We start from the raw sequence: 24,377 nt of genomic DNA on the forward strand, positions 1-24,377 counted from the left end.
TGAATGATCTAACGCATTTCCATAGAGACAGGCCATCTAATATTAATCGTAGTATGTTCGTAAAGCAGAATATGTACATCGTGACTTCTATGTAATATGCAAACTCATCACGCCATCCCCTCTGTCGCGTTGTGGCTCTTCATACCTGGTGGCATACCCGGCGGCATACCGGGTGGCGTATACCCGTAGCGACGCCAATTCTCACGCACCCACCACTCGGCAATGTGGGCCGCATCTCGCAGCCAGTGCACGGCGTCTTCCCCATACTCCTCATCCAGCGTCTTGGCCAGATCGACCAGACTAAAGTCTGTCACGGGGTGGAGCTCGTGCGGGTCGAGGGCGACGTTGGTGAAGCGCCATTCGAGGTCGTCAATTAACGGGATGACGAGTCGGTATCCGGGCCGCGCAGCTGATCGGACCGCCAGCCAGGATCCGCCCGTGTTCATGACTGTAAACTGCCAGTCTTGGATATTTCCGGCCTCCTGAGTTAGGGGGCGGATCATGGACTGCCCTTCGTACAGGCCCCGGACATCCTTTGCAACCGTCGTACCGTTCGGGCTGAGCGAGGATGACTCGACCAGCAGGTCCAGGATCGTCGGCAAGATCTGGTCGGACATGACCGGGGTGGTTATTTCCACCGGAGGGAGCCGCGGATGCGCCAACACGATCGGAACCTGGAAGCTCCCGATATGGGGGTTGTCGTAGGGGGTGGATCCGCCGTCGTTGGGAAGAGACAGGCCACTGTGTGTGTTAGCGAATGCTGAGCATGCCATGCGGTCAGGTATGTGGAACTCACTGGTCGCCTGCCATGGCAATCAAAGTCTCATCGGCGATGCCCTTTTCCTCCAGGATGCTCAAGATCTCTGCCAACCAGTCATCGACAAAGTGAATCGTGTTGAGATATCGATTGACTTTTTTGTTTTTGCCGGCCCAGGACGGACGCATGATTTGCTGGAATTTGTCGCCGGGGAGACGCCAGGGGTGATGCGTCGTGCCCGTCAAATGGGTCAGGAACAGACGGGTGTGATTGCGCTCCGCGTCGTCGATGGCATCGCGTAGATACTCGCGCAGCTCGGTATCGGCGTATCCGTAGTAGTTCACTTCCTTGGTGTGGGGCGGGAAATGCTTTGCATGTCTATCCCGAATGCTCTCCTTGGTCTGGACATCGTGGAACCCGAGAGCGGGGGTCAATCTGTCTTGGTTGTCATAACCGTGCGTCACGGACTGCATCCACATGGAATGCCAGGGCCAGTGGGCAAAATCCTCGGTCTTGGTCGTGATGTCTGGTTGTTGGTTGACGGCGTCCAACACGTGAGGCATGCATGGCTGGTAGATATGGTGGTTGTACTCGCGATTGAAGTCGGCGACCAGGGGAGTGACGCCGCACACGGTGCCCACGAGACTCTTGAGGGTGTAGGTGCCGGTGGTCACGGCGTTGCTGGCACTGATGCCACCGTATGCCTTTTTCCCATGGAATCGGTTGTCGTGATGATCGAAGCCGGTCGAAAACCCCGTGAGATACTCGGCGGTGCGGGTCAGGTTCCCGACCCGCTGCATGACCTCCGGTGGGACTTGGCGGTTGGGATACGAGTCCATAATCTCGTTCCAGATGAACGAGTCGTTTCGCAAGGGGAAGACATCCGCACGGGTGCTCTCCAGCTTCAACAAGATCACATGCTTGATGCGCACGGAGCCGTCGGCCAAGGCCTGGCGGATGGGCTCGAGAACGGGCTGATCGAGGTTGGTGAGACGGAGGGGGTCTTTGGCTGGGTCGTAATGCAGTGGCGCTGGGTTGGCGGCATCCCAGTCTTCAAAGCCGGGAAGCGGCGTGGGTGGCAGCCAGGAGAAAGGCGGGGGTGTGTTCAATGCGGTGCGTCCGTCCAAGAAGCGATAGTCCCCGGGCAGTCCAGCGGTGTCAACCGGAGACAGACGGTGTCGCGCATCGACAAAGGGGACCAACGGGAGGGCGCCGGACAAGAAGCTATATGACGGATCGGAGGGTCGGAGGGCGCGCAGGACGAAGAGAGCGAGGAAGGGAAGGAGGATGGTCAGGCGTCGGGCGATGGGGTCGGGTTTCGGGTATAGCTTGATTTTCGATTCGAAGGGTTGAAAGGGTACATCGACGTCGCTGTCGTCGTAGTAGTCTTCCTCGGCGACGTGCGCATAGGTCTCGGGGTCGGGGAGGGGCGGGTGTCGTTGGCGACGGAAGATGCCGTTGATGAGCCAACGCCACGGCCAGACGAGGGTTGTCACGACCAGCCCTGTGGTACGGTGTACGGGACGCGCCAGGACGGAGGAGAGGCTGAGGAGGATGGCTTCAACGACGAGGAAGCCAGTCAGACCGGTGAGGAGGGTGCGGATGGCGGCTGCATCGCGGTGGAAGGTTTTTGCCTGTCGCCAGTGGATTTCTGCGCCGGTGACGATGTAGAAGGAGATGTTTGCGGAGGCCATGCCGGACATGACGAGGCTGTGGGAGGGGTCATATGGTCAGTCTGGGCTCTATACATAGGGTAGGTATGGAGTAGGCAAGTACCTGAAGGGGATGACGAGGACGGCGGCCACCAGGGCCATGGACCGTCGACGCCATGTGCGCGTGGCGATGCGGAGCAGGAGGATGGCGAGGACATCTTGGAAGAAAAAGGTGATGCCCCAGAGGAGGAACTTGGCGGGCGGCAGGGAGTGTAGGTGGGCGTATAGATGGAGGACCTTGGCGCCGAGGAGGGAGAGCAGGGCGAGGGTGAAGCAGTAGCGGCGGGAATACTCCCAGGCGAGGTCGAAGGCGTGGGTGGGAGAAGCGTGCACCTGGCGGGCTAGAGAGAGGAGGGATCGAAGCCAGGTGGCATGGAGGCGGGTGACGAGGGTCATGGCAGCGGCATGGTAGAGAGTGTGTTAGGAGAGGAGGAGAGGATGGGGAGGGAAGAGGAAGAGGAAGATGTAGATGTCGATGGGATCATGGTTGGGACAGTCAGCAAGGCGGAGTGATGGCGACATTTTACTCCAGGTATAACCAACTACACAACACCTGATGATTATTTCCCCATGAAGATGAATAACCAATTCAGGGACTGAAACCCGCCCCACAGACCCTGAGACCCTGACCTATATATAGTGTTTCTTAGGTAACCAGACATGGCAGTGTCCTTATACATTATAATATACTGGATAATAATATAATATATTATATATTAGATTATATAGTATAGTGTGTCCTCTAGACGCATGCTATTCTTGTATACCTATTCCTATTCCTATTCTTCAATACTGTAGACGACTGCTGTACTACTCTGCTATGATCCAACAGGGCACGACAACCTTCCTGTTCGGGCTAGCCTCGTCCCGTTGCGGTTAGGGCTGGCCCCACTCGCCTCGTCATGCCGTTTCGGTTCTTCCGATTGGTCTATTATATAATAAAGAAGAACAAAGAAAAGCAAATAATAAACAACAAAGAAGATGAACAATGGGATTGTATTGTCTGACGGAGTACCGGAGTATACGGAGGATAGAACCCCCCGACAGAGGGACAGGAGATACAACAACGTCCGTCTTAAGGTTGTCTGCAGTGGACCGAATACGAGCAGAATCTGCGACATGCCAAGCAGGCAGCTGCATTCCCCACTCATTAGTGATTCAGGGTTTCAGGGTTTCAGGGTTTTCTCCGTGACCTAGGTACCTAGGTACCTACCTAGGCAAGTACCTAGGTAGTATACTATCTCATGCTATTGACCAACTACCTAGTATACTCCATACTCAACAAATACCTCTCTATCGCCGCCATCTCCAATACACTCCCACCGCCACACTCAACCCCCCCAACACCAGCGTCGTATAGCTGACCGGCGTCTCCTCTCGAACCCGCCCGATCTCCGTCGCTTTCTTCCCCGTCACCTCTGCACTGCCCGTCCCCTCCACCACATAATCCTGCCACACCACCCGGCTGACCTCTTGCTGGTACTGCACCACCGTGCTGGGCCAGTTGTTCGTGATGCGCCCGTTGGCCTGCTTGTACCAGCTCTGGCAGTGCACGTCCGCGAACGAGCTCTTCGCCAGCAGCCCCTGAATGCGCTCGTTGAACGCCTGCACGACGCCCGGCTGCGGCCGCAACGCCAGCGTCTGCCCGCGCTTCTTAGCCTGCACCACCGCCTCGATCAGCGTGCTCAAGTACCGCGACTGCGCCTCAATCATCAGGATGATCGAGTTGTGGCCCAGGTTCGTGTTCGGCCCGTACAGCATCCCAAAGTTGGGTAGATCCTCCACCGTCATGCCGTAGTACGCCGTGGCCCCGTCCTTCCACACGTCCGCCACCGACCGCCCATTCCGCCCGTACACTTGCACGGGATGCATGAATTCGACCGTGCGGAAGCCCGTCGCCAGCACGATGAGGTCAAACGGCGCTTCCTCACCGTCAGTGGTCCGGATGCCCTCCGCCGTCACCCGCTCAATCGCCCGGGTGTTCAACTCCACGTGCGGCTGGTTGAGCGTGGGGAAGTAGTCGTCCGAGATGATGATGCGTTTGCATCCCACCGCATAGTCCGGAATCACCTGGTCCCACAGCTCCGGCTTGTCGCGTAGTTGCTTCTTCATCCCCTCCACTGCAAACCGACGCATCTCTTGCGACAGCTTCGACTCGCTGTTCGTGATGGCCGCGTGCGTCGCCTCGCGGAACCGCATCATCAGCGCCCGCTTGCACCACCGCACCGGCGGCACCCACTCCAGCACGAACTGCTGCACCGGTGACACCGCCATGTCCAGCCGCGGAATCACCCAGTTCGGCGTGCGCTGGTACACGGACAGATGCGCCGCTGTCTTGGCCACCTCCGGGACGATTTGCACCGCCGTTGCGCCTGGACCGTCAGCTATCGTCTGCGTTGACGAGAGAAGCCCACTCACCATTCCCGATGATGGCCACACGCTTGCCCGCAAAGTCGTAGCTCCAGTCCCATCGCGCCGAGTGCATCAGTTTGCCCGTGAACTCATCCAACCCGGGGATCGAGGGCCAGCGCGGCACGTTGAGCTGGCCGACCGCCGAGACCAGAAACTCGGTGGTGAGCGTGTACGACTCGATGAACTCACGGTCTTTGGCGCCGGTAACGCCCACCTGGACATCCCAGCGCAGGTGGGTCTCGTCCCAGCGCGCCGCCTGCACCGTCGAGTTGAAGCGGATATGCTTGAACAGGCCGTACTTTTCGGCGACGCGGATCACATAGCCCTGCGACATCAGCGCCGTCCACCCCGAGCGTCCCGGTCACCTACCAGGATCTCTTCCTGCCCCGGATACTCGCGCGTCCAGTCGCTCTTCTGCTCGAACGAGTAGCTGTACAACGTGCTCCAGACTGCGCCGCTTAGCCCGTGTCCTTGTATCTCCCCGCAGGCGCCCGCACATACCGTCACACGCACAGCCCGGGTATTTGTTGTCGTGCCAGGTGCCGCCGACCTGGCTGCCCTTCTCCAGGATGACAAAGTTGCGACACGACGTCCGGCGCAGGAGGTCGATCGCCATGCAGAGGCCTACCCAGCGTTAGTCGCGTCAGTCACACGGAGAAGCAGATGGTGCCTACCGGAAAGGCCAGCTCCAATAATCACCACCGTCGACCGGGTGTAGTCGCGGTTTCCTACATGGCGCGAGGGGTTGAAGTCTGCCATTTTGCGGGTCTCTCGTCTTTTTTTGCAGTGTCATCCGCAGAGAGCTCCAGCTCTGGAGGTCCAGGTGGTTATAACGGGCCGGCCGGACCTCGGTTAGTGGCGATCATCTCAAGCTGGCAGATGAGGGGGTGAGGCCCCTGTTGATATTACCGCGGTTGCACCGTGTCCGTCTTTCTTGGCTATGTTCCCCTCTTGTGCTTGAGACGCGGGGGGTGCAGGACGGTGTAACCAGGCGATTGGGTGGCACTTATATGCTGTCTTACTGGCATTTCACGACAGGCATTCCACGACAGCCACGAATGTAGGGTTGCTTGTATTGGTGAAGCCGTACAGGCCTTATGCAAGGTAATGCACGGGACACTGTTTATGCACACTGCCGATCAAATTCTATTATGCATGTCAATTCACAGCCGACAGGCACCAACAATATTATAGCATGCTAAGCCTGAGTCGAATAGCGGCAATAATACGAAGTCGCCGAGAGTCTTTTTCTTTTCCTGTCGTACGACAACTGAACCATGTCCAAGTCATCGTATCTGACAGCCTTGTCCAGGGCCGTGTAATCCAAAGAGAATCGTATGTCCGTTCTGGATTCAACTGCATTCTTGGACGCGGGCTCTTCTCGTCAGTCTTTTCCATCCAACGATATAAGCGTACCTGTAGGGCTATCCGTCAGGTCGGATCGGAGGATTACGTGGTCCCTCCACCTCGCGTGAAACATGGCATATCTGAGATCTGCCTGCAGTGGGTTCGGACATCTACGGAGTAGTAGTAAAAAGCTTGACAGTGTGGAGGAACCCACAGTCTGTGACAAGACCATGCTGTACCAGCGCAGGGGTTCCAAGAACAGACAGCAGAGCGAAAGTATATAGTGCTGACATGGAGCATTCACGATGCTTCAACGAATGGATGATCTGGTCAGATATGCTAGAGGTGAGCTAGAAGACACTAAGTTCTCTTTAGGAAGATGCTACTTTATGCTCTACAAGACACCAGTCGTTATCTCCGCTTACTGTTGTGTATAGCGGTGCACAACGCCCGAAATGCACCGCACACCCGTCTGCATGCAGCATATCTACTCCGGCGTACGTATACTTTTCGCAGCCAGCACTGTAGCTTCGTCAGATCAGACTTTCAGCTGAAAGCTCAATTTAACTCTAATAGCGTCTTGAGTTTCAGGTCTTGCTCTCTATCACCCAGACTTCCGACACTATCATGCTTTGATCTGATCTCTAGCCAACGTCATCGAGGTCATCACGACTTATATGTAGGTCTAGTGGCAATTGCAGAAGGTCCAGAGGTGAGCCAAAGAATGCCTAGTATTCTTCCTGGTTCTGCTCCTGATAAACTGGTTCTAGGATATGAAACCATGACCTAGGAGCCATCGCTGTTAATATATATCTCCAGACCCATCCATATCTCCCTATAATACAAGATAATACCCTACAACTTCGCAGCACGATCCATCTTCTTCAACTCCCGCCGCAAAATCTTCCCCGACGGATTGCGCGGGATGCTATCGACAAAATGCACCCCCCCACGCAACCGCTTATAGCTAATCACCCGGTCCGCAACATACTTCACAATCTCCTCAGCCGTCGCCTTCGACGGCGCATACCCGCGGGCCACAACCACATACGCCCGCGGCAGCTCCGTCCCAGACTGTCCGCTCTTCACCCCCGTCACCGCAACATCCGCGACAGCCGGATGCCCCAGCGCAACATCCTCGAGCTCGGCGGGCGCGACCTGGAACCCGTTATACTTGATGAGCTCCTTGACGCGGTCGGTGATGTAGAAATGCCCGTGCTCGTCGGCGTACCCCACGTCGCCGGTCTTGTAGTACCCGTCGTCGGAGAAGGACTCGGCATTCGCCTTGGGATTGTTGAGGTAGCCGAGGAAGACGTTGGGGCCCTTCACCCACAGCTCGCGCGAGCGGCCCGTCTCGCCCTCGACGGGGGCGTATTTTGCCGTCATGTTGGGGAGGAGCCGGCCGACGGAGCCGAGATGCGTGCGGGCTTCGTCCCAGGTCTGGGTTGTTAGCGTGGTTGAAGGAACTGGAGGGAATGGGGGGAAGGGGCAGGGGCCTACCTGCATGTGCGTGCAGGGCGCGCACTCGCTCATGCCGTACGCCTGGCGCACGCGCAGGCCCAGCTTCTGCTGCAGGGCGTGGATCAGCTCGACGGCCAACGGGGCCGCGGCAGAGAGCATCATGCGCAGTGAGCTCAGATCGTACTGCGCGACGCGTGGGTTGGACACCAGCTCGAGGATGACGGGCGGCACGACGTAGGCGTAGGTGATTTTCTGGTCCTGGATGACGCGGCAGAAGGTGTCGAAGTGGAAGCGCGGCATCACAAAGGTCGACAGGCCGAGGTAGACGGTGTGGTTGAGCAGGTAGGTGAGGCCTGCGTTGTCAGCTGTCGCATTCACTCATTCCCTCATTCCTTCGCGCAGGACCGCCGGACATACCGTAGATGTGGAAGAAAGGCAGCAGGGCCAGGGCGCGATCGCCCTCGCCGTTCAGGCCGCCACGGCACGACAGCACGCCCTGGTCGACCGCGGCCGACTGCAGCAGATTAGCGACCATGTTGCGATGCGACAGCATGACGCCCTTGGGGAGACCCGTCGTGCCGGACGAGTAGACGAGAAAGGCGAGCTCCTGGTCCGGCTGGACGATCGGAGGCGCATGGGGCCCGTACGCCGTGCCGTCGTCGGTCAGTTCCTGCGGCAGCTCGTCGAGAATGATCACCCGGTCGTGGGGGATGCCCACACGACGGGCGGCGTCCAAGGCCGCGGGCGCCTGGGCGCGCTGCGTGACAATTGCCTTAGCCTTTGCGTCCTTCAGCGGATGCACCAGCTCCTCGGCGCGGTAGCTGGGGTTGACCGGACAGACGACGCCGCCGATGGCGAGGGTGCCCCAGATCACGGGCGGCAGATCGATGGAGTTGGGCGCAAAGGTCAGCAGCACGTCGCCTTTGGCCCAGTTCCATTTGCGGCGCAGCGCATGGCCAAAGGTCAGGGCGCGCTGGCGGATTTGCTGGTAGGTCAGGGACCGGCCGGAGGAGGCATCGGAAAAGAGGACTGTACGCGGTCAGTGTCTGATCGCAGCTGATGCGCTATGTACCGAGGGCATTACCCTTGTCGTCGGCGTACGGCCGATCGCGTCGCTCGAATAGAAAGCTCCAGAGGTCGACCTGGGGGATGTCGATGGAAGGGAACGGCGAGGAGGCCATCTTGCGCTGGACACCAGGTCAGACGAGTACGACCGCAAAACCGTTCAGAAATCCAGGAAAAGCGGCGAGCTGAAGAACAGCCGAGGGGACACTGCTCATCGCATTATACTCCATCCTCCGTAATCCCGACGTGATATGGGATGGATCATCCTCATCCACTGCAGCGGGTATGATTTGTATTAGTTCGGTCATGCGCTCCACCGCGCCCTCAGCTCCTCTTCCAGTGTCTTGGATCCGATGAAAAATCAGCAGGCCTTCGTCTGCACCTGAATCATTGCGCCGCACACCCCTCTACAGAATCGGACTAGAGCTCACGGGCTATCTACGGTAGCGTCGATTTGCTGCGATAGAGGGCGCTGCGGGCCGCGGGATCTGGCACTAAAAAAATTTTCGGTTCAGCTTGGGGCTGCAGGAGCGTCAATAATCGCATTGTTCCCCTGAACGCACTGCCGGCTAGCTCGATCTTATCGGACGAGTGGTTCCTGGCGTGAGTTGGCGCCAGGGCACCAGCATCCTTCACCTTCGACTAGGCGTGATCGGCAGGGCGATCCATCGTCGTCAGGGAGTGATTGGCAGTCGACGCGGTCTCTGCACCCACCCGGGACGTATCCAGAGCTCTCTGATGCCGAACCACGCCGGCTAGTGACGGGGATTCGCCTGAGTCTCTGGTGGGGATGAATCTGAGCTTGGAAAAGTACCGAGTGTAGTGGAGCCGATGTCAGCACGTAATCGTGAGGTCAAGAGATGATGATGATGATGGTGGTGATGGTGACGATGGACGAGGCAGTATCTAGGAGTCCTTAATATGCCTGACACGAAAATAAGGAGGATCATTCAGATCTGCAGCTCCTGCCATAGCTAGTACAAAGTATGCTATACAGACTACAGCATCAGAAGTCTTGTTCCAGAAACTCCTGATCGTCTCCATCCCGACACGCCTGCCGGCTCCACTGCGATCGTCGATCGGGTTCGATCGCGCCGGAATTGTCGACCGAGGCTTGTTTGGGTAAAAAGTCCCTGCCGTGGTGCGTGCTGATCAGAGCTGACCAGCGTGGTGGTAGGAGCTGTACTATAGACGACTCATTGCAAGGGGGGGCAGAGAAAAAGTAAACAAGGGCTGAGCTGGGGTGTGAATGCCACAAATGCATCAGCATGAGCTAGTCTTCACATTTCTACTCCTAGATAGACACCAGACATCCACTCCCATCCCGTCCTGCAGCGCGACGAGTTCTTTAGGGTTTGCCAGGAGACGATCCCAAACCCAATGGCTTCACGCAAGAGGCAAGATCGGCTGCGAGCTAATCGAGCAGAAAAAGAAAAAAGCAGAATCAGAATCCCGATGGAGCTGCTGCCCTTCTGAGCAGGTCGGTCTCCATCTGAACTCGCAACTCGCACTGCAAGCCTGATACTGCGTGGAACCGCTTGTCCAAGTGGGTAAATGCTCTGACTCTCGGGCATTCCGCTTGGTTCGCCTCCGTGGAATCTGATTTGGATTTGCAATATTTCTAGACGAGAAAAAACGTGGTATGATGGGCGTATATAAGCCTGCATTCCTCCCGCCCTTGGTGAGATCTGAAGCTGATTGAATCTCTCCTCAGATCTGCTGCTCCCTTCTTCCGATCACATTCCGATACCATGCCGCGAATCCCTACGGCGCCCACGCACCTGGCCACGGCCTGCCGGACCTGGAACCGTCTCCAGGATCTCAAGGCCCAGAAGCAGATCAGCCTGGATGGAAACAGCCTGGACATTGCGTCCGTCGTGGCGGTCGCCTAGTATGTATTTCCGTCCGCCAGATGCATAGAGATATACTAACCGGTCAGCCACAACTGCATTCCAGGCCTCTCCTCCGATCCCCAGGTCATCGAGAGCATCACCTCCAGCGTGGAGGTGCTGATGGACCATCTCGACCACGGATACTGCGTGTACGGTATGTACCTTACTTCCACCCCTTGCTTGTCACCACACCCCACTGACATCCCCAGGTGTCAACACCGGATTCGGCGGCAGCGCCGACTCGCGGACCGATCGGGCGTCCGCGCTGCAGGCGGCCCTGCTGCAGCTGACGCAGGCCGGCGTGCTCGTGTCGGCAGACAAGGCGGGCGAGGTTGGGCCGTCGTCGCCGGGCCCGCATGCGATGCCGGCGGCGTGGGTGCGGGCGTCGATCGTGGTGCGCGCTAACAGCAACGCGCGCGGCCACTCGGCCGTCACGATCAAGGTGCTGGACGGGCTGCTGCAGCTGCTCAAGCACCGCATCACGCCGATCATCCCGCTGCGCGGGTCCGTGTCGGCATCCGGGGACCTGATGCCCCTGTCGTACATTGCGGGCGCGGTCGAGGGCAGCCCGGACATCTACGTGCAGGTGGCCGACGCGACGGCGCCGGGGGCCAGCCCGCGCATCATGAGCGCGCGCGACGCGCTGCAGGCGGCCGGCATCGAGCCGCGCACCATGGGCCCCAAGGAGGGCCTGGGGCTGGTCAACGGCACGGCGGTGTCGGCGGCCGTGGCTAGTCTGGCCATGCACGAGTCGCACCAGCTGGCGGTGCTGACGCAGGCGCTGTCGGCCATGGGCGTCGAGGCGCTCATGGGCACGGCCGAGAGCTTCCACCCGTTCATCTCGCTGACGCGGCCGCACGACGGGCAGGTCGAGTGCGCGCGCAACGTGCTGGCGCTGCTGCAGGGCTCACGGCTGGCTGTCGGCGTGTTCCGCGAAAAGGACCGCAAGCGCGCCGGCCTCATCCAGGACCGCTACGCCTGGCGCAGCGTGCCGCAGTGGGTGGGCCCGCAGCTCGAGGACCTGATGCTGGCCGATCGCCAGATCTCCACCGAGCTCAACTCGTCCTGCGACAACCCGCTCGTCGACACCGTCAACCGCGAGATCTATTGCGGCGCCAACTTCCAGGCCGCCGCCGTCACCTCGGCCATGGAGAAGACGCGGCTGAGCCTGCAGATGCTGGGCAAGCTGCTGTTCGCGCAGAGCACCGAGCTGGTTGACCCCAACTACAACAACGGCCTGCCCACCAACCTGGTCGCCGACGACCCCAGCCTGTCCTTCACCATGAAGGGTGTCGACATCAGCATGGCCGCCTACATGTCCGAGCTGGCCTACGTCGCCCACCCCGTCAGCGCCCACGTCCAGACCGCCGAGATGCGCAACCAGGCCGTCAACTCGCTGGCCCTGGTGTCGGGTCGCTACACCATGCAGGCCGTCGAGCTGGTGTCGCTGATGAGCGCCGCCTACCTGTACATCGTGTGCCAGGCGCTGGATCTGCGCGCCCTGCACCTCGCCTTCCTGGAGAAGGTCGTCCCGCGCATCGCCGTCGTCACTGCTGAGACCATCGGTGCCGAGATGAACGAGGCCGAGCGCAATGCCCTGTCGGCGGCTATTGGAGACGCCATCGCCACCGCCTGGCCCACCACCACCCGCGTGCCCCTGACGGATCGCTGCACCAAGACCGTGCAGGCCGCTGTGCCCGCCATCGTCGACGCCGCCTCGACGGCCAGCCTGCGTCTGTCCGACCTCAGCGCCTGGCAGAACCGCGCCGCCGTCGTCATGAACCAGGTCTACCAGGAGACCGCCGACGCCTTCATCGCGCAGCCCCATACCGTGCAGATGCTGGGTGCTGGCTCCAAGACGCTGTACCAGATGGTGCGGGAGACCCTCCGCGTGCCCTTCCACCGCGGCTTCGTCGAGCACCCGACGAACCAGAGCACGGAGCTGGATGGCCGCGACAAGAAGACGGTGGGCTCCTGGATCTCGATCATCTACGAATCCCTGCGCAAGGGCGAGCTCCAGGCGCCGCTGATGACCCTCCTCCAGGAGGTGGCGTAAAATTATGGATCACGTATTATAGAGGTTCTTTTTGTTTCATGGGTTGTGTTTATAGCCAAGACTGGACCAGTACATAATAATAATGCGATGTAACATTCACGGATCACGCTATATACACTACAGCCGCTTGCAGATGTATCACCGATGCAAATCTAAGTATAAGTCTAGTCGGCGGTGTTGGCGCAGGAAAAGCTGCTCTTTGCGCTGTCGTCGTGAATCGCCTTGCCGGACACGTACAATCCCAGGCCACACTGCTCGATTAGTAGGCGTCGACCTGAGTAGGGCTTGGATACTCACCAGGCATCCACCCATCAGCACGATCAGCATGTTAATAATCGTGAGGAAGACCTTGCGAGGAGACGAGAACCACCGGCCCCAGTTCAGATGCAGCCAGTAAACACCGCCCAGACCATCTGCGACCGTTAGTATTCAGAGGAGACAGAGTATAAACGAGGATCGACGGGTCCTTACAGCTGAACCAACTAGCGAAAAGTGAACTCTGTGGACGATTAGCTTTCAATCAAGACGAACGACATTATTCGCGATAGATCAGCACATACAATCAAGCTCACGATATTGGTAAACGTCGGAATGCCCTCGGCGATGATCCAGGCGATCACCCAGCACGACACGCCAATACCGACCCAGGAGCCCACCGACACCCAGTCGCGGCTGTGCATGCGCCCCGATCGGCGGAAGAGGCGGACGTAGATGTATTTCAATCCGACGTGTCCATTCACGACACCCGCTCCGACAATCTAAACGACTATTAGCTCTAGTGCCGGCCAGATGCAAGGGCGGAGCACTTACCGTGGGAATGGCAATTCCGTACGCGACCTTCTTCAAGACGGGGCCGGCCGATCCCAGAGCTGGCGAAGTCACGTCGTTTCCGACGTAGTAGTAGATCACGACGGCGGCAACGACGTAGAGACAGATCTCGAAGACCTGCAGCAGGCACAGCGCCTTGGGGAAATCCTTCGGCTCCTCCATTTCGGCAATCAAACCGAAGAACGCAACATGGGCGCAGTACGCAAAGACGATGTTAGTCACCGCCGTGAATGCATGGTACAGGTTGGTCTCGTTGGTGATGTTCATGTTGACGCCGCCCTTGTACTGCACCCCGACGCCAATCATGGTGATCATCACGGCGGAAAAGATACTCAAGAACGCTGAGATTCGGTAAGTATTGACGCCAGAGGTTCTCGGCTTCCAGGAGCAACATACAGGCAATGGAGATGTAGGTCATGTTCTTGATGGTTCTCGGCAGGGAGAGCACCATACAGATCACCATACCTACGACACTGAAGACGATGGAGCATGTGCCGTGGTCGGTAATGGTGTTCATCATGACGGTAAAGGTGACAATGTGGCTGCCCATGATGAAGATTGAAAACAGGATCTGGCCCAGTCCGAAGAGCTCGCGACCAAACCGACCCAGGAGGATCTCTCCGGCATCCGCCAGGTTATGAATGTGCGGGTATCGCTGGCGAAACTGGCCGATGACATATCCGGTGTACAGTGCAACAATACCGAGTCCGACGATGAGGATGATCGCACTGCCACGGTTAGCAAGATGTGAAGCTGGCATCAGAAAGTTCAACGTACGGAACCAGCCCCAGGGACGCCAGCGTAGCCGGTAGAGACAGAACACCAAGCGAAACTGATTCGGCAATCATGACTAGGCCTATTAGCAAGTGCATTTCCAGCCGAGTCCATCATGTAGCTACGTACACATGCCACATTGCCTATTCGGTTAGCATGTTACTTCCTCTTCCGAGACAGACTGTACATACCACCACTTCAGAGTTTTGTACTTGACTTCGGCAGTCTCCTCGTTGCCAAAAGGGTCATCATAAGGCGTCTGGTCGACCGGCTTGTGGAAGTCATCTTCGTCGCCGACCTTCTCGCCATACTTGTTCTCAATAGGATCCGGCTGAGGATCTACGCCTTCCACAAGCATTCTGGTCACGAAGGTGCAGATATCACACTGACAATGGGAGCAAAGTCGAGAATAGGTGATACTCGGCCGGTCAGAGGTCGAGATGGTGAGATATCTGACAGAGAAGCCGGGGTTCGCCTCAACAGAAATTTCTCGCTCCAGTGGTGGGTCAGGGCGTTGGGATACTCCCCACGATTTGGAGCCTCGGGTTGGTCACGGACAGAGACTCCAAAGGTCTGGGGTTGCACCAGGCCAGTAGAATTGACCAGGACAAAGCACGTTAGTCATGGAAAGCCGGCATCTCCACGGTGGAATCGTCCGGGGTGGTGTGTGATAGTGCCGCGTGGGATGTGATGCTTATTACACACGGCATCGTTGGAGACGATCGTCTCATGGCTGCGTGAGATGCCATAGCAGGTACCACCTTACCATACTGTGCTTACTGTTTTCGGCTGTCTCGACGGCTGTCTCGAAGGCCGCGTCTCGCCAGCCAATCACCAGTCGCTATTAAGTAACAGCTTCCCGATTAGCTCGCTTAGCGCGGACCCACCCGAAAAGCTTTTTCGCAGAACCGACACTAACCGCTTTTTTGGGCTTCCTAATAGGCTGAGAAGGCGCTGCCGGCCCGCTCGGCAGAAATCCGTGCTGCCTCAGGTATCAACGCAGTATCTATTACTAGATGAGAATCTCAAGAGCTCCATCTTATTATACAGCGGACCCATCGTGGCAACGCAGAATCTGCACATTATCTTCTTATGTTCCGAGCCGGAGAATAACTATAAGCTGATCGACATCGGTACCAGGTTCCTTCCATTAGATGGCCCATCATGACACACGCCAGGTTTGTGCGTTTGGAGTACATATTCAAAGCTCCAATGGCAGTACGTTGTGGTGGAGATAGCTTGCCTTCCAATGCTAAGTATAGCAAATATACTGTCATCACATTCTGCGGATGGAGGCATTGGGTTCAGATCCAGCACCCATCAAGGCCATCACTTGAATCAGGTACCCTCCTTGCCCCAGACGATCATTAAGATTAGCCTCTTTCCTAGCAACTCTGGTCAGTGCTTGATGCTTAGTTTGCTCCGTAGTCATGCCACGAACTTATATAAGCTGTGTTATTAACTATATCCGTGTGCCACGTTCAGCCCACGAGGAAATGGAGGACTTCACATTTTCCTGCTGTGTCACGGTTTCCCGCATTTTGTAAAACTATCATGGATGGAGGTTAAGTAGGTAACTAGGTAACATACTGTGAGACTACATGAAGTTACCACAATGGACAATACAGAGACACATACACCTACAATATATAATGCCTCCAACTCCATGAATTATCACCAACAGTTGACATTAGATGGACATTGCAACAGAACATACGAGATACTTTCCATGCACTATTCAGTACCTCCCGAGTAACTACATCACTAGCCGGTCTTGTGTCTACTCGATGGTCAAGTTAATATCGCTTATCCAATATTGACTCATTCGACGTTGATAGAATGCGGGGTATCCATATGCCGGGCATTCTGTCTCAACGATTCGACATTATATATCTTCTCAATTGGGATAGATCTATATCTCTAACTGCTTCATCCAAGAGGAGCACGTAAATACACACTGACTGCATATAACGCCAATAGAGAACATCGTCTAACACTCGGTCATAACTAGCTCAATGACCGAGACGAAGAACTACCAACCCATACCAAAGTCCGCCACGACTCTGACGCATAAGCCATCGGAGAACAATACCCCGAAAATGACTCTAACCCCTCATTTCATACGATTGCACCTCCCCAGAAACCCTCTCACTTCCCAACACACAATGGGCCGTCTTCAGGATAAAGTCGCCCTTGTTACCGGCTCCTCGTCGGGCCTGGGTCGATCCATCGCAACTCGCTACGCCCAAGAAGGCGCAAAAGTCGTCTGTGCAGATATCACTCCCACGGCGCGTTCCCAGATTCCAGAAGAGCTGCAGATCACCACGCATGATGCCATTACCCAAGCCGGTGGACAGGCGATATTCATAGCAACCGATGTAGGAGATGCAAAAGCCGTTGGAGATGCCGTCCAAGCGGCTGTTACCGAGTTTGGCAGATTAGACATGTAAGCTTCGCGCCTCGGGTTATACTATGATAGACTGATGAGCGTAGCCTGGTCAATAATGCTGGAGTCGCGCTTGAAGCCCGCCATCCAGCCAAGATCCACGAAACCGACGAGGCCGTCTGGGACACGACGATGCGCGTCAACGCGAAGTCGGTCTTCCTGGGCTGCAAATACGGTGTTGCTCAGATGCTGAAGCAAGAGCCCCATTCATCCGGTGATCGCGGATGGATTATCAACATTGCTTCGATCTTCGGCCTCGTCGCCGGGCTCCATAATCGTATGTCTGATGAGTCTGTCCTTGCAGCTAGCTGACACATAGTGTAGCGTCGTATTGCGCTTCGAAAGCGGCCGTCAGCAACTTGACGCGCCAAGTGGCCCTCGAATATGCCGCTGATCGGATCCATGTGAATGCTTTATGTCCTGGATGTGAGTGCCCTTCCTCCGAACGGAACACCGCTAAGACATGCAGATACGCAAACGGCCATCTTCCAAGAGACCACTACCCATATGATCTCCCTGGAAGATCTTCAGCGCCGCCATCCATTCAAAGGCCCAGGTCTTCCCGAAGACATTGCTCGCATGGCGGTGGTCCTCGCCAGCGACGATGCCAGCTGGATGACTGGAGCTTGCGTGCCGGTTGACGGGGGTTATACTGCTCGATAGATTGGATGGATGGAGCATACGATATGTCTATGGAAACAGCGTTGGCCGCTTGGACCTATGAAATGTGCATTTGGTCGTTTAACCTTCAATCACAACATACAAATTCGTCTCATTCAACACACTCTCAATGTTCATGCCAGTCCAATCTACAGCATACAAGCTCCTCCTAGTTCTGGGGAATATGCAAAGTCCGCACCGTCGTAAACACGTCCCTACTGTATTCACCACCCTCTCTCCCCGTCCCGGACGCCTTCATCCCCCCAAACGGCGTTCCTAGCTCACGCACCAGCCAGCAGTTGACCCAGACCAGACCCGCGTCGATCTTCTCACCGACACGACGGATCCTGCCCGCGTCTTTCGTAAGAAGAATGCTGGCTAGGCCGTACTGGCTATCGTTTGCCTTGTCAATGGCCTCGCTCTCAGTTTCAAACGGCGTGAGGGTGACCACAGGCCCGAAGATCTCATCTGTCATCAGGATGCTCGAATCGGGAACGGTCAGGATGGTCGGCTCGATCCAGTAGCCACCGTCCGGTTTCTCAGGGGGCACAGAGCCCAAGTGGAAGACGGCGTTGGGGTCAGCAGCCGCGAGAGTCAAGTACGATCGGATTTTGCTATAATGGGGCAAGGAAACAACCGCGCCAACGGTCTGGCCTAGGACGTAGTTCTTCTTGACGTATTCGACAAATCGCGGGACGAAGTCGGACCAGATGCTCTTCTGGATGTAGACCCTGGATCCGCACAGACAGATCTACCACCGTTAGTTGACGTACAGCTGACACGGCGGTTAACCTACCTCGCCCTGGTTCTCGAATGCCGCCGTCGCCGCCGTCGCAACCGCCTTGTCCAGATCCACGTCGTCAAAGACCAGCGTCGGGTTCTTCCCTCCCAGCTCCAGCGACAGATACTTTCCAATCTCATCCACCGTATCGCGACGGATCTGACGTCCAGTAGCCGTGCCACCGGTGAAGGAGATGCCCTTGACGCGCGGGTGACGGATGAGGGCCGATCCAGTCGGGTTGCCAGCCCCGAAGACCATGTTGATGACGCCGGGCGGGAGTTTCGCTTCTTGAAAGACGGTCGCCAATACTGATGGACACTATTAGCGCCACCCATCTACACGGAGGAATACGCACAATATGCAGTGATGCTCGTCACCTCGCTGGGCTTCGCGACCGCCGTGCACCCAAACGCCAGACATGGGGCGATCTTCCATGTCAGGAGGTACAAGGGCATGTTCCACGGGGAGATCAGGGCAAAGACGCCCTTGGGCGAGCGATGCTCATACGTGAGGATGTTGGTGTCGGTCCACCGGGCATGGGTTTCTTGATGCAGGATGTACGTGGCAAAGTAGCTGCATCGCATTGTTAGAGCTCCCTCCGTCGACAGAGACAACCACAACTATACCGGAAGTTCGACACCGCACGGTCGATCTCAACGCGGGCCCTGGCAATGGTCTTGCCCTGATCGAGGCTCTCCCACACGGCAAACAGCTCGCGCTTTTCTTCAATCGCCGCCGCGATGCGCTGCAGATATTGCGACCGTTGCGACGGAGAGGTGGCGGACCATGCCGGAAAGGCTTGCTCAGCGGCATTCACAGCGGCATCGACCTGCTCGGCCGTGGAATTGGGGACGTAGGCGATGTGTTGGCCGGTCTTGGGGTTGAAAGCGGGCACAGCATCCTCGTGGTGGGGGTGGGGGATGAGCTCTCCATTGACGAGATTCTGGAGACGGAATGGCCGGAAATCAGGCTGGCATAGATGCGCCTCTGCAGCGTCCAGCGTGGATAGGTCCCAGGGTTCCATGGCCGACATTCTGGCGATGTTGTTGCATACAATAATCGCTGAGAGCTGCTGGCGACAGGCGTGTCTATATCCATTGCAGCTAGCTGGACGGCGTGACGTGCATCGGATAGTCCTCCGTGCACCGGACCGCATCCTTGATAACGGACTGACAGCGGATAGTATCCGGATAGAGATGCAGCCAAGAAGTGGAGAAGATAGAGTACCTAGAGATACGGGGATGGCACTTTGATCAGGGTATGGTATTGTTGATTATGGAATTCTACGTAGGATGCTCCATCCAAGAAAAGGTACAATATAGCACAACATGTACAATTGCATTGACTATCTGATTACATACGGAGTATACAATTACTTGGGATCGGCTATGTTCCCACACGCACCACACCGCCGGCTCTCCTCATCCCGCTGCCACCGTTCAATCAACGGCTTCAACTGCGTGCCCAAGTCCGAACAGTAGAAGACCTCCTCGCGGATCATCGAGGGTTTCTCATGCGCTCCCTTGGTGCAATACCACCGTAGTCGGTCCAGCACTCCTTCCGGCCGCTTGCGCTCCATGACCATCCCGATGGTGTCGGCGAATCGCACGGGGTTATGGGGGGTATTGGCTGGTCCATCAGTATCCAGACAGTCTGGAGACAGACTATTACATACATGGTAGCAGAAACATCTCGCCCTCTTTGATGGGAATGTCGCGGAAGGTCTCGTTGTCGACAACCCGGAGGAGCATGTCCCCCTTGACCTGATAGAACCACTCTTCCGTTTGGTTGACTGCACGATTAGTACTTCGAAACAGCCCAACTGAAGCATAGACACATACTATGATAGTCATTGCGCTCATTTGGCCCTCCCACCACCATCAGCGTAAAGTCGTCGCCGTCGTACAGACAGTAGTTGTTGACGGGCGGACAAAGCTTGTCCTGGTTTTCCGCCAACCAGCTCTGGAAGGAAAAGGGAGGAATCATGATGACGCTGAAGACAGTATTGTCAAACTGAGATGCCGTGTTCCTGTCCTATCATCATATATAGGCGCTGGGCGACTGCTGATAGGCATGGAAGCCATCCGGCGTGCATCCGGATGGCATCCGGGGCGGATGTCGAGACGGATGGGAGACCCTCCTACGTAAAGCTCTCCTTCATAAGTAACCCGTCTCCTGCAGGCAACCAAGAATCTAATCTGTCACTGTAGTATCTCGCATCGAGTCTCCCTCATCATGCATTGCTCCGACTGCCATTTGCTGCGCATCGATATGCACACGCATATCATGCCCCCCACGCTGCCAGATCTATCCTCATACGCCTCCAACTCAAGCGAATCGCCCTGGCTATCGCTCCGACCAAACCAGAAAAACCCCGAAGACGTCGACATGTACGTGGGCGATCGCTTCTTCCGCACCGTCAACCCAAACTGCTACGACGTGCACACGCGGCTGGCCGAAATGGACGCGGCCGGCACCGACGTGCAGGTCCTCAGCACCATCCCCATCCTCTTCTTCTACGACCAGCCCGCCGAGCCGGTGACGATCCTGGCGCGGCACCTGAACGACCACATTGCCGCAGTCTGCGCGGAGCATCCAGCGCGCTTTCTCGGGCTCGCCACGGTGCCCCTGCAAGACGTGTCGGCGGCGGTAGCCGAGCTGCACCGCGCCAAACACGAGCTGCATCTGCACGGCGTGGAAATCGGCACCACGATCGACGGCATGACGCTGGACGACCGCGCGCTCGATCCGTTCTGGCAGGCCTGCCAGGACCTGCAGATGCCCGTCTTCATCCACCCGCTCGGCTACACCTGGCCCAAGGAGAACCCCAAGTTGTGGGCCAAGTACTGGAGCTCGTGGCTGGTCGGCATGCCGTGTGAGACCGCCCTGGCCCTGCACCTGCTCATCTGCTCGGGCACGCTGCTGCGCTTCCCCCGGCTGCGGCTGTGTTTCGCTCACGCCGGCGGCTCGTTCCCCACGCTGCTGGGCCGCATCCAGCACGGCTACGACTGTCGGCCGGATCTGGTGGCCACGGACGCTGGGGGTGTCACGCCGATGGAACATGCCACGGTGCGGGATAACATCTGGATTGACAGTCTGACGCACGACGCGGACCTGCTCGAGTACCTGGTGAAGAAGGTGGGCTCGCACCGCATGATCATGGGCAGTGACTATCCGTTCCCGCTGGGCGAGGTGCCCGAGGCCGGCAAGATGCTGGCGCGCGATGATCGGTTGGACGGGTTTCTATCGTGGAAGCAGCGGGCGGAGATGCTGGCAGGAAATGCGCTGCGGTTCCTGAACCTGGACCAGGACGAGAAGTGGAGGGCGATGATGGAGTCGCGATGGAGGGAGTTTGAAAAGGTGCATTCGTCTTTGTGAGCGGATGCTTCCATGTACACACATGCCACGATTTACGACCAATATGTATCTAATCAAGCAATTTATTCCGTTACGAATTATCTCTGCTTAAAGGTAAAGGCGCACACAGAACCCCCCGTTCGCCTGCGTTTACATGGCCGGTCGTCCTCCTCGGGTTGGCTGAGCGGCGGCGTAGGGCATTCCACGATATCAGGTGCGCTCGTCGGCGACAGATGGAACAGTTCGTCCATCCAGGCGGTGTCGGGCATCGACGGAAACAGGTTCGATTCAAAATCAATCTGCGCAGCGAATTCCTGCCACGGATCCAGGGGCGTCTTGTCCTTGGACACCAGGCACCCCGAGTCACAGATACAGCGGCCCGGACTGCCCCGATGTACCATCTCGCGGGTCAACGTCTCGTATGCCGTCAGGATGGTGCGGTACCGTTGAGCCATCGGCCAGGTTGTGTCCATCCGCGCGAGAAGGCGCATGCCTCGCTGGCTGTGCTCGCGGGCGTCGGCGGCGGTGCGTTCGTCGTCGGTCTGGCGACGACAGTGCAGCAATGTTGCAATGCTGACCACCAGATTCTGACCATGGAAGGAATAGTAGTGGCACACGGGAACGTGGCTCAAAAACACCTCGGTCATGTCAATGCATTCAATTGCCGCCTGGAGGGATTCCTTCAACGCTTGCTCGAACGGGAGTCGTGATACCCGGTGAGGCGTTGCCATGTACGTGCGGAAGAGCAAATGCACCGCCGAACAGTATGTCGAGAGCAACACGCATCGTTCTGTGATCCGAGATGTGTCTGGAGAAGACTCTACCCGGGCGCAGGGGAGCTTTGTGTCTTTCCAGGCCTGGAGTTCGTGCCAGAGCTCGTCCACCTTGCCCTGCAGCTCGCCATCACTTTCAGCCTCACTCCACCTGCGCGCCTGCTGTACCGTGTTGACCAGCTGATGAATTTCCCCGATGATCTTGCACAGATGCGTCATGGCAACAAATCCAGGGGCTTGTGGTCGAGCCGACGGAAAGAACACGTCCGAGTCTGCGTCGTGGATGGCTAGGGGACGACCGAGATGAAGGGCCAGCAGGCGGTCCATCACGTACAGACACCACCACAGCTGACATCGTCGTTTGATGTCCAACAGAGGCAGTCCCATGCGTTTGGGCGAACGCTAAGCATGTCAGTGCCGCCGACGAATACCAATATCTAAATGAGACTTACATGCAGGCCCATTTCGTAGCCCAATCGCACTGCGTGTCCGACAATCCGCCATGCCTCGTTCAGCTTTCCCAGCTGCGTCAGATGCATCCCAAGGAGGGTAAACGCCGTGACGGTATTGATACTAGGGTCCTGCACCGTAAATGATGTCATCCACGACAGATGCTGTTCGTGGGCGCCCACCGCCGCGACCGCGAGGCTGTAAAAGTGATCCCCGAGATCCAGACATCGATATGCCGAGCAGCCGGGGCGACTCCAGACGGGGTCATCGGGCGAGATATGCGGCGAGGAGACGGCCAGGACGGAGTAGAGCAGTTCCACGAACCCTGATCGCGAGCCACTATGATAGCGCAGCATCAAATACTGCCGGCGAAAGTCTTCCGCCTCGATGATCGGGAACAGTTTGTACACCTTACGGAAGAACGTGTCGATGAGAGTATCCATGAGAGGCACGGGGGGCAGGTGTCCCGTCCGATCTATTGGGCTGGACTCGGCTTTCATCGCGGCCTCGCAACCGATCGATGGGCTTAAGAGTGATTCTTGCGGTTGGTGTCCTTTCTGGAGGAGCTCTTGTCGCACGCGAGTTCGGATGCCTGGGCAATCATCCATCAGCCAGACTGTTGCGCCCAGCCCGACATATCTATATTTGTCAGCCGTCCGCTGCCTCCGTAGGTGCGATTGACGAGTACACGTACTTGGCTCCGTCTGTTCCATCGGCTGCCAGCGTTCCGTAGTCATCACTGTAGACCATTGGGGCCGTGGCAGTGTCATTTTTACCCGCATGAGCTGTCTGGAGAATCGAGCCAACGGAGTGATTTGGCAGATCCAACGGAACCGCATGAGACTCGTCGGCTGAGCTACTGACCAGCTCTGGATCGATCGTATCGGTGGTGTCTGACGGGACCAACTGCGTGATGGGGGTGAACTGCTCCTGGGGGGCGATAGGCTCGGATGGGGGCAGGGGCACGTCCTGGCAGAATGGTGCAGCAACTACATCATGCTGTTCGCACAAATTCGATGCCACATCACGACTCACAGCCGATGTGGTGTCCTTCTGCAAGGCAAGCTGGGCGGCGAGTCGCTGTTGTTCGTCCACGAGACTGGTGACGAGATCTTCCAGCGCGCGGAGGCGTTTTCCATACACCTCCAGCACTCTGCCACCGCGTTAGTAAACGACCGATCATTCCGATATCGACACATACTGGGCATCGACAAACCCCCGTCGAAAGCCATCTCCAGCATAGACACACTCGCTGGCCGTGTCCAGACAACACTGACACGGATCCGAGCCATCACACTTGATCTTCTTCTTGCGACACGATTCACAGGCCCGCCAGACCCTCCGGCGGTTCTGCGGCGGCCGAGTGACATTGGCCAGCGCTAAGGGCCGACTTGCTCGTGGCCCTCCGGAGAATCGTCTTGCATCGTCGGTCAGCTCCACGGGAGTGCCATTCTGATGGAACGACACCAGCACCTGCGCGGCATCATGCGAGGGCGTTGGTCGACGAGCTAGTGGCATTTTGCAATAATCGATGTTTCACTGGACATGACATGGTGCTGCTGTTGCTGTTGATTGCTTCATCCGTTGAGGACCGGATGTATATCCG

The 24,377-nt window shown here is 57.2% G+C and overlaps 9 protein-coding genes across 9 annotated transcripts; 3 read left to right on the forward strand and 6 right to left on the reverse strand.

Moving 5' to 3' along the window:
- Window positions 1–107: 107 nt before the first annotated feature.
- On the reverse strand, window positions 108–2,865 carry ATEG_10003 (sulfatase domain protein; the record flags this gene model as incomplete). The annotated part of the gene is made up of 3 exons (XM_001209305.1): window positions 108–741; window positions 797–2,467; window positions 2,534–2,865. The coding sequence occupies 3 exons, from the start codon at window positions 2,863–2,865 to the stop codon at window positions 108–110; spliced, it is 2,637 nt and encodes an 878-aa protein (XP_001209305.1).
- An 897-nt stretch (window positions 2,866–3,762) lies between these two features.
- On the reverse strand, window positions 3,763–5,640 carry ATEG_10004 (flavin-containing monooxygenase; the record flags this gene model as incomplete). Its single annotated transcript, XM_001209306.1, has 5 exons — window positions 3,763–4,841; window positions 4,888–5,206; window positions 5,251–5,330; window positions 5,383–5,505; window positions 5,556–5,640. 5 exons carry the CDS (start codon window positions 5,638–5,640, stop codon window positions 3,763–3,765), a joined length of 1,686 nt encoding a protein of 561 aa, XP_001209306.1.
- Window positions 5,641–7,083: 1,443 nt separating this feature from the next.
- ATEG_10005 (acyl--CoA ligase) lies at window positions 7,084–8,870 on the reverse strand (the record flags this gene model as incomplete). The annotated part of the gene is made up of 4 exons (XM_001209307.1): window positions 7,084–7,668; window positions 7,729–8,042; window positions 8,107–8,718; window positions 8,762–8,870. The coding sequence occupies 4 exons, from the start codon at window positions 8,868–8,870 to the stop codon at window positions 7,084–7,086; spliced, it is 1,620 nt and encodes a 539-aa protein (XP_001209307.1).
- A 1,635-nt stretch (window positions 8,871–10,505) lies between these two features.
- Window positions 10,506–12,702, forward strand: ATEG_10006 (phenylalanine ammonia-lyase; the record flags this gene model as incomplete). The annotated part of the gene is made up of 3 exons (XM_001209308.1): window positions 10,506–10,645; window positions 10,694–10,800; window positions 10,856–12,702. 3 exons carry the CDS (start codon window positions 10,506–10,508, stop codon window positions 12,700–12,702), a joined length of 2,094 nt encoding a protein of 697 aa, XP_001209308.1.
- Window positions 12,703–12,866: 164 nt separating this feature from the next.
- On the reverse strand, window positions 12,867–14,662 carry ATEG_10007 (putative amino acid transporter; the record flags this gene model as incomplete). The annotated part of the gene is made up of 9 exons (XM_001209309.1): window positions 12,867–12,953; window positions 13,000–13,115; window positions 13,174–13,201; window positions 13,263–13,460; window positions 13,513–13,871; window positions 13,927–14,258; window positions 14,308–14,386; window positions 14,434–14,447; window positions 14,496–14,662. 9 exons carry the CDS (start codon window positions 14,660–14,662, stop codon window positions 12,867–12,869), a joined length of 1,380 nt encoding a protein of 459 aa, XP_001209309.1.
- A 1,807-nt stretch (window positions 14,663–16,469) lies between these two features.
- On the forward strand, window positions 16,470–17,074 carry ATEG_10008 (SDR family NAD(P)-dependent oxidoreductase; the record flags this gene model as incomplete). Its single annotated transcript, XM_001209310.1, has 3 exons — window positions 16,470–16,750; window positions 16,798–17,027; window positions 17,070–17,074. 3 exons carry the CDS (start codon window positions 16,470–16,472, stop codon window positions 17,072–17,074), a joined length of 516 nt encoding a protein of 171 aa, XP_001209310.1.
- Window positions 17,075–17,579: 505 nt separating this feature from the next.
- Window positions 17,580–19,224, reverse strand: ATEG_10009 (aldehyde dehydrogenase; the record flags this gene model as incomplete). The annotated part of the gene is made up of 4 exons (XM_001209311.1): window positions 17,580–18,161; window positions 18,207–18,499; window positions 18,547–18,764; window positions 18,818–19,224. The coding sequence occupies 4 exons, from the start codon at window positions 19,222–19,224 to the stop codon at window positions 17,580–17,582; spliced, it is 1,500 nt and encodes a 499-aa protein (XP_001209311.1).
- A 1,202-nt stretch (window positions 19,225–20,426) lies between these two features.
- ATEG_10010 (amidohydrolase family protein) lies at window positions 20,427–22,258 on the forward strand (the record flags this gene model as incomplete). Its single annotated transcript, XM_001209312.1, has 2 exons — window positions 20,427–21,565; window positions 21,745–22,258. 2 exons carry the CDS (start codon window positions 20,427–20,429, stop codon window positions 22,256–22,258), a joined length of 1,653 nt encoding a protein of 550 aa, XP_001209312.1.
- Window positions 22,259–22,758: 500 nt separating this feature from the next.
- On the reverse strand, window positions 22,759–24,289 carry ATEG_10011 (Zn(II)2Cys6 transcription factor; the record flags this gene model as incomplete). Its single annotated transcript, XM_001209313.1, has 3 exons — window positions 22,759–23,410; window positions 23,466–23,924; window positions 23,973–24,289. The coding sequence occupies 3 exons, from the start codon at window positions 24,287–24,289 to the stop codon at window positions 22,759–22,761; spliced, it is 1,428 nt and encodes a 475-aa protein (XP_001209313.1).
- Between the last annotated feature and the right edge of the window lie 88 nt (window positions 24,290–24,377).

This window comes from Aspergillus terreus, genomic scaffold (assembly GCF_000149615.1).
Source record: "Aspergillus terreus NIH2624 scaffold_16 genomic scaffold, whole genome shotgun sequence".
Taxonomy (NCBI): domain Eukaryota; kingdom Fungi; phylum Ascomycota; class Eurotiomycetes; order Eurotiales; family Aspergillaceae; genus Aspergillus; species Aspergillus terreus.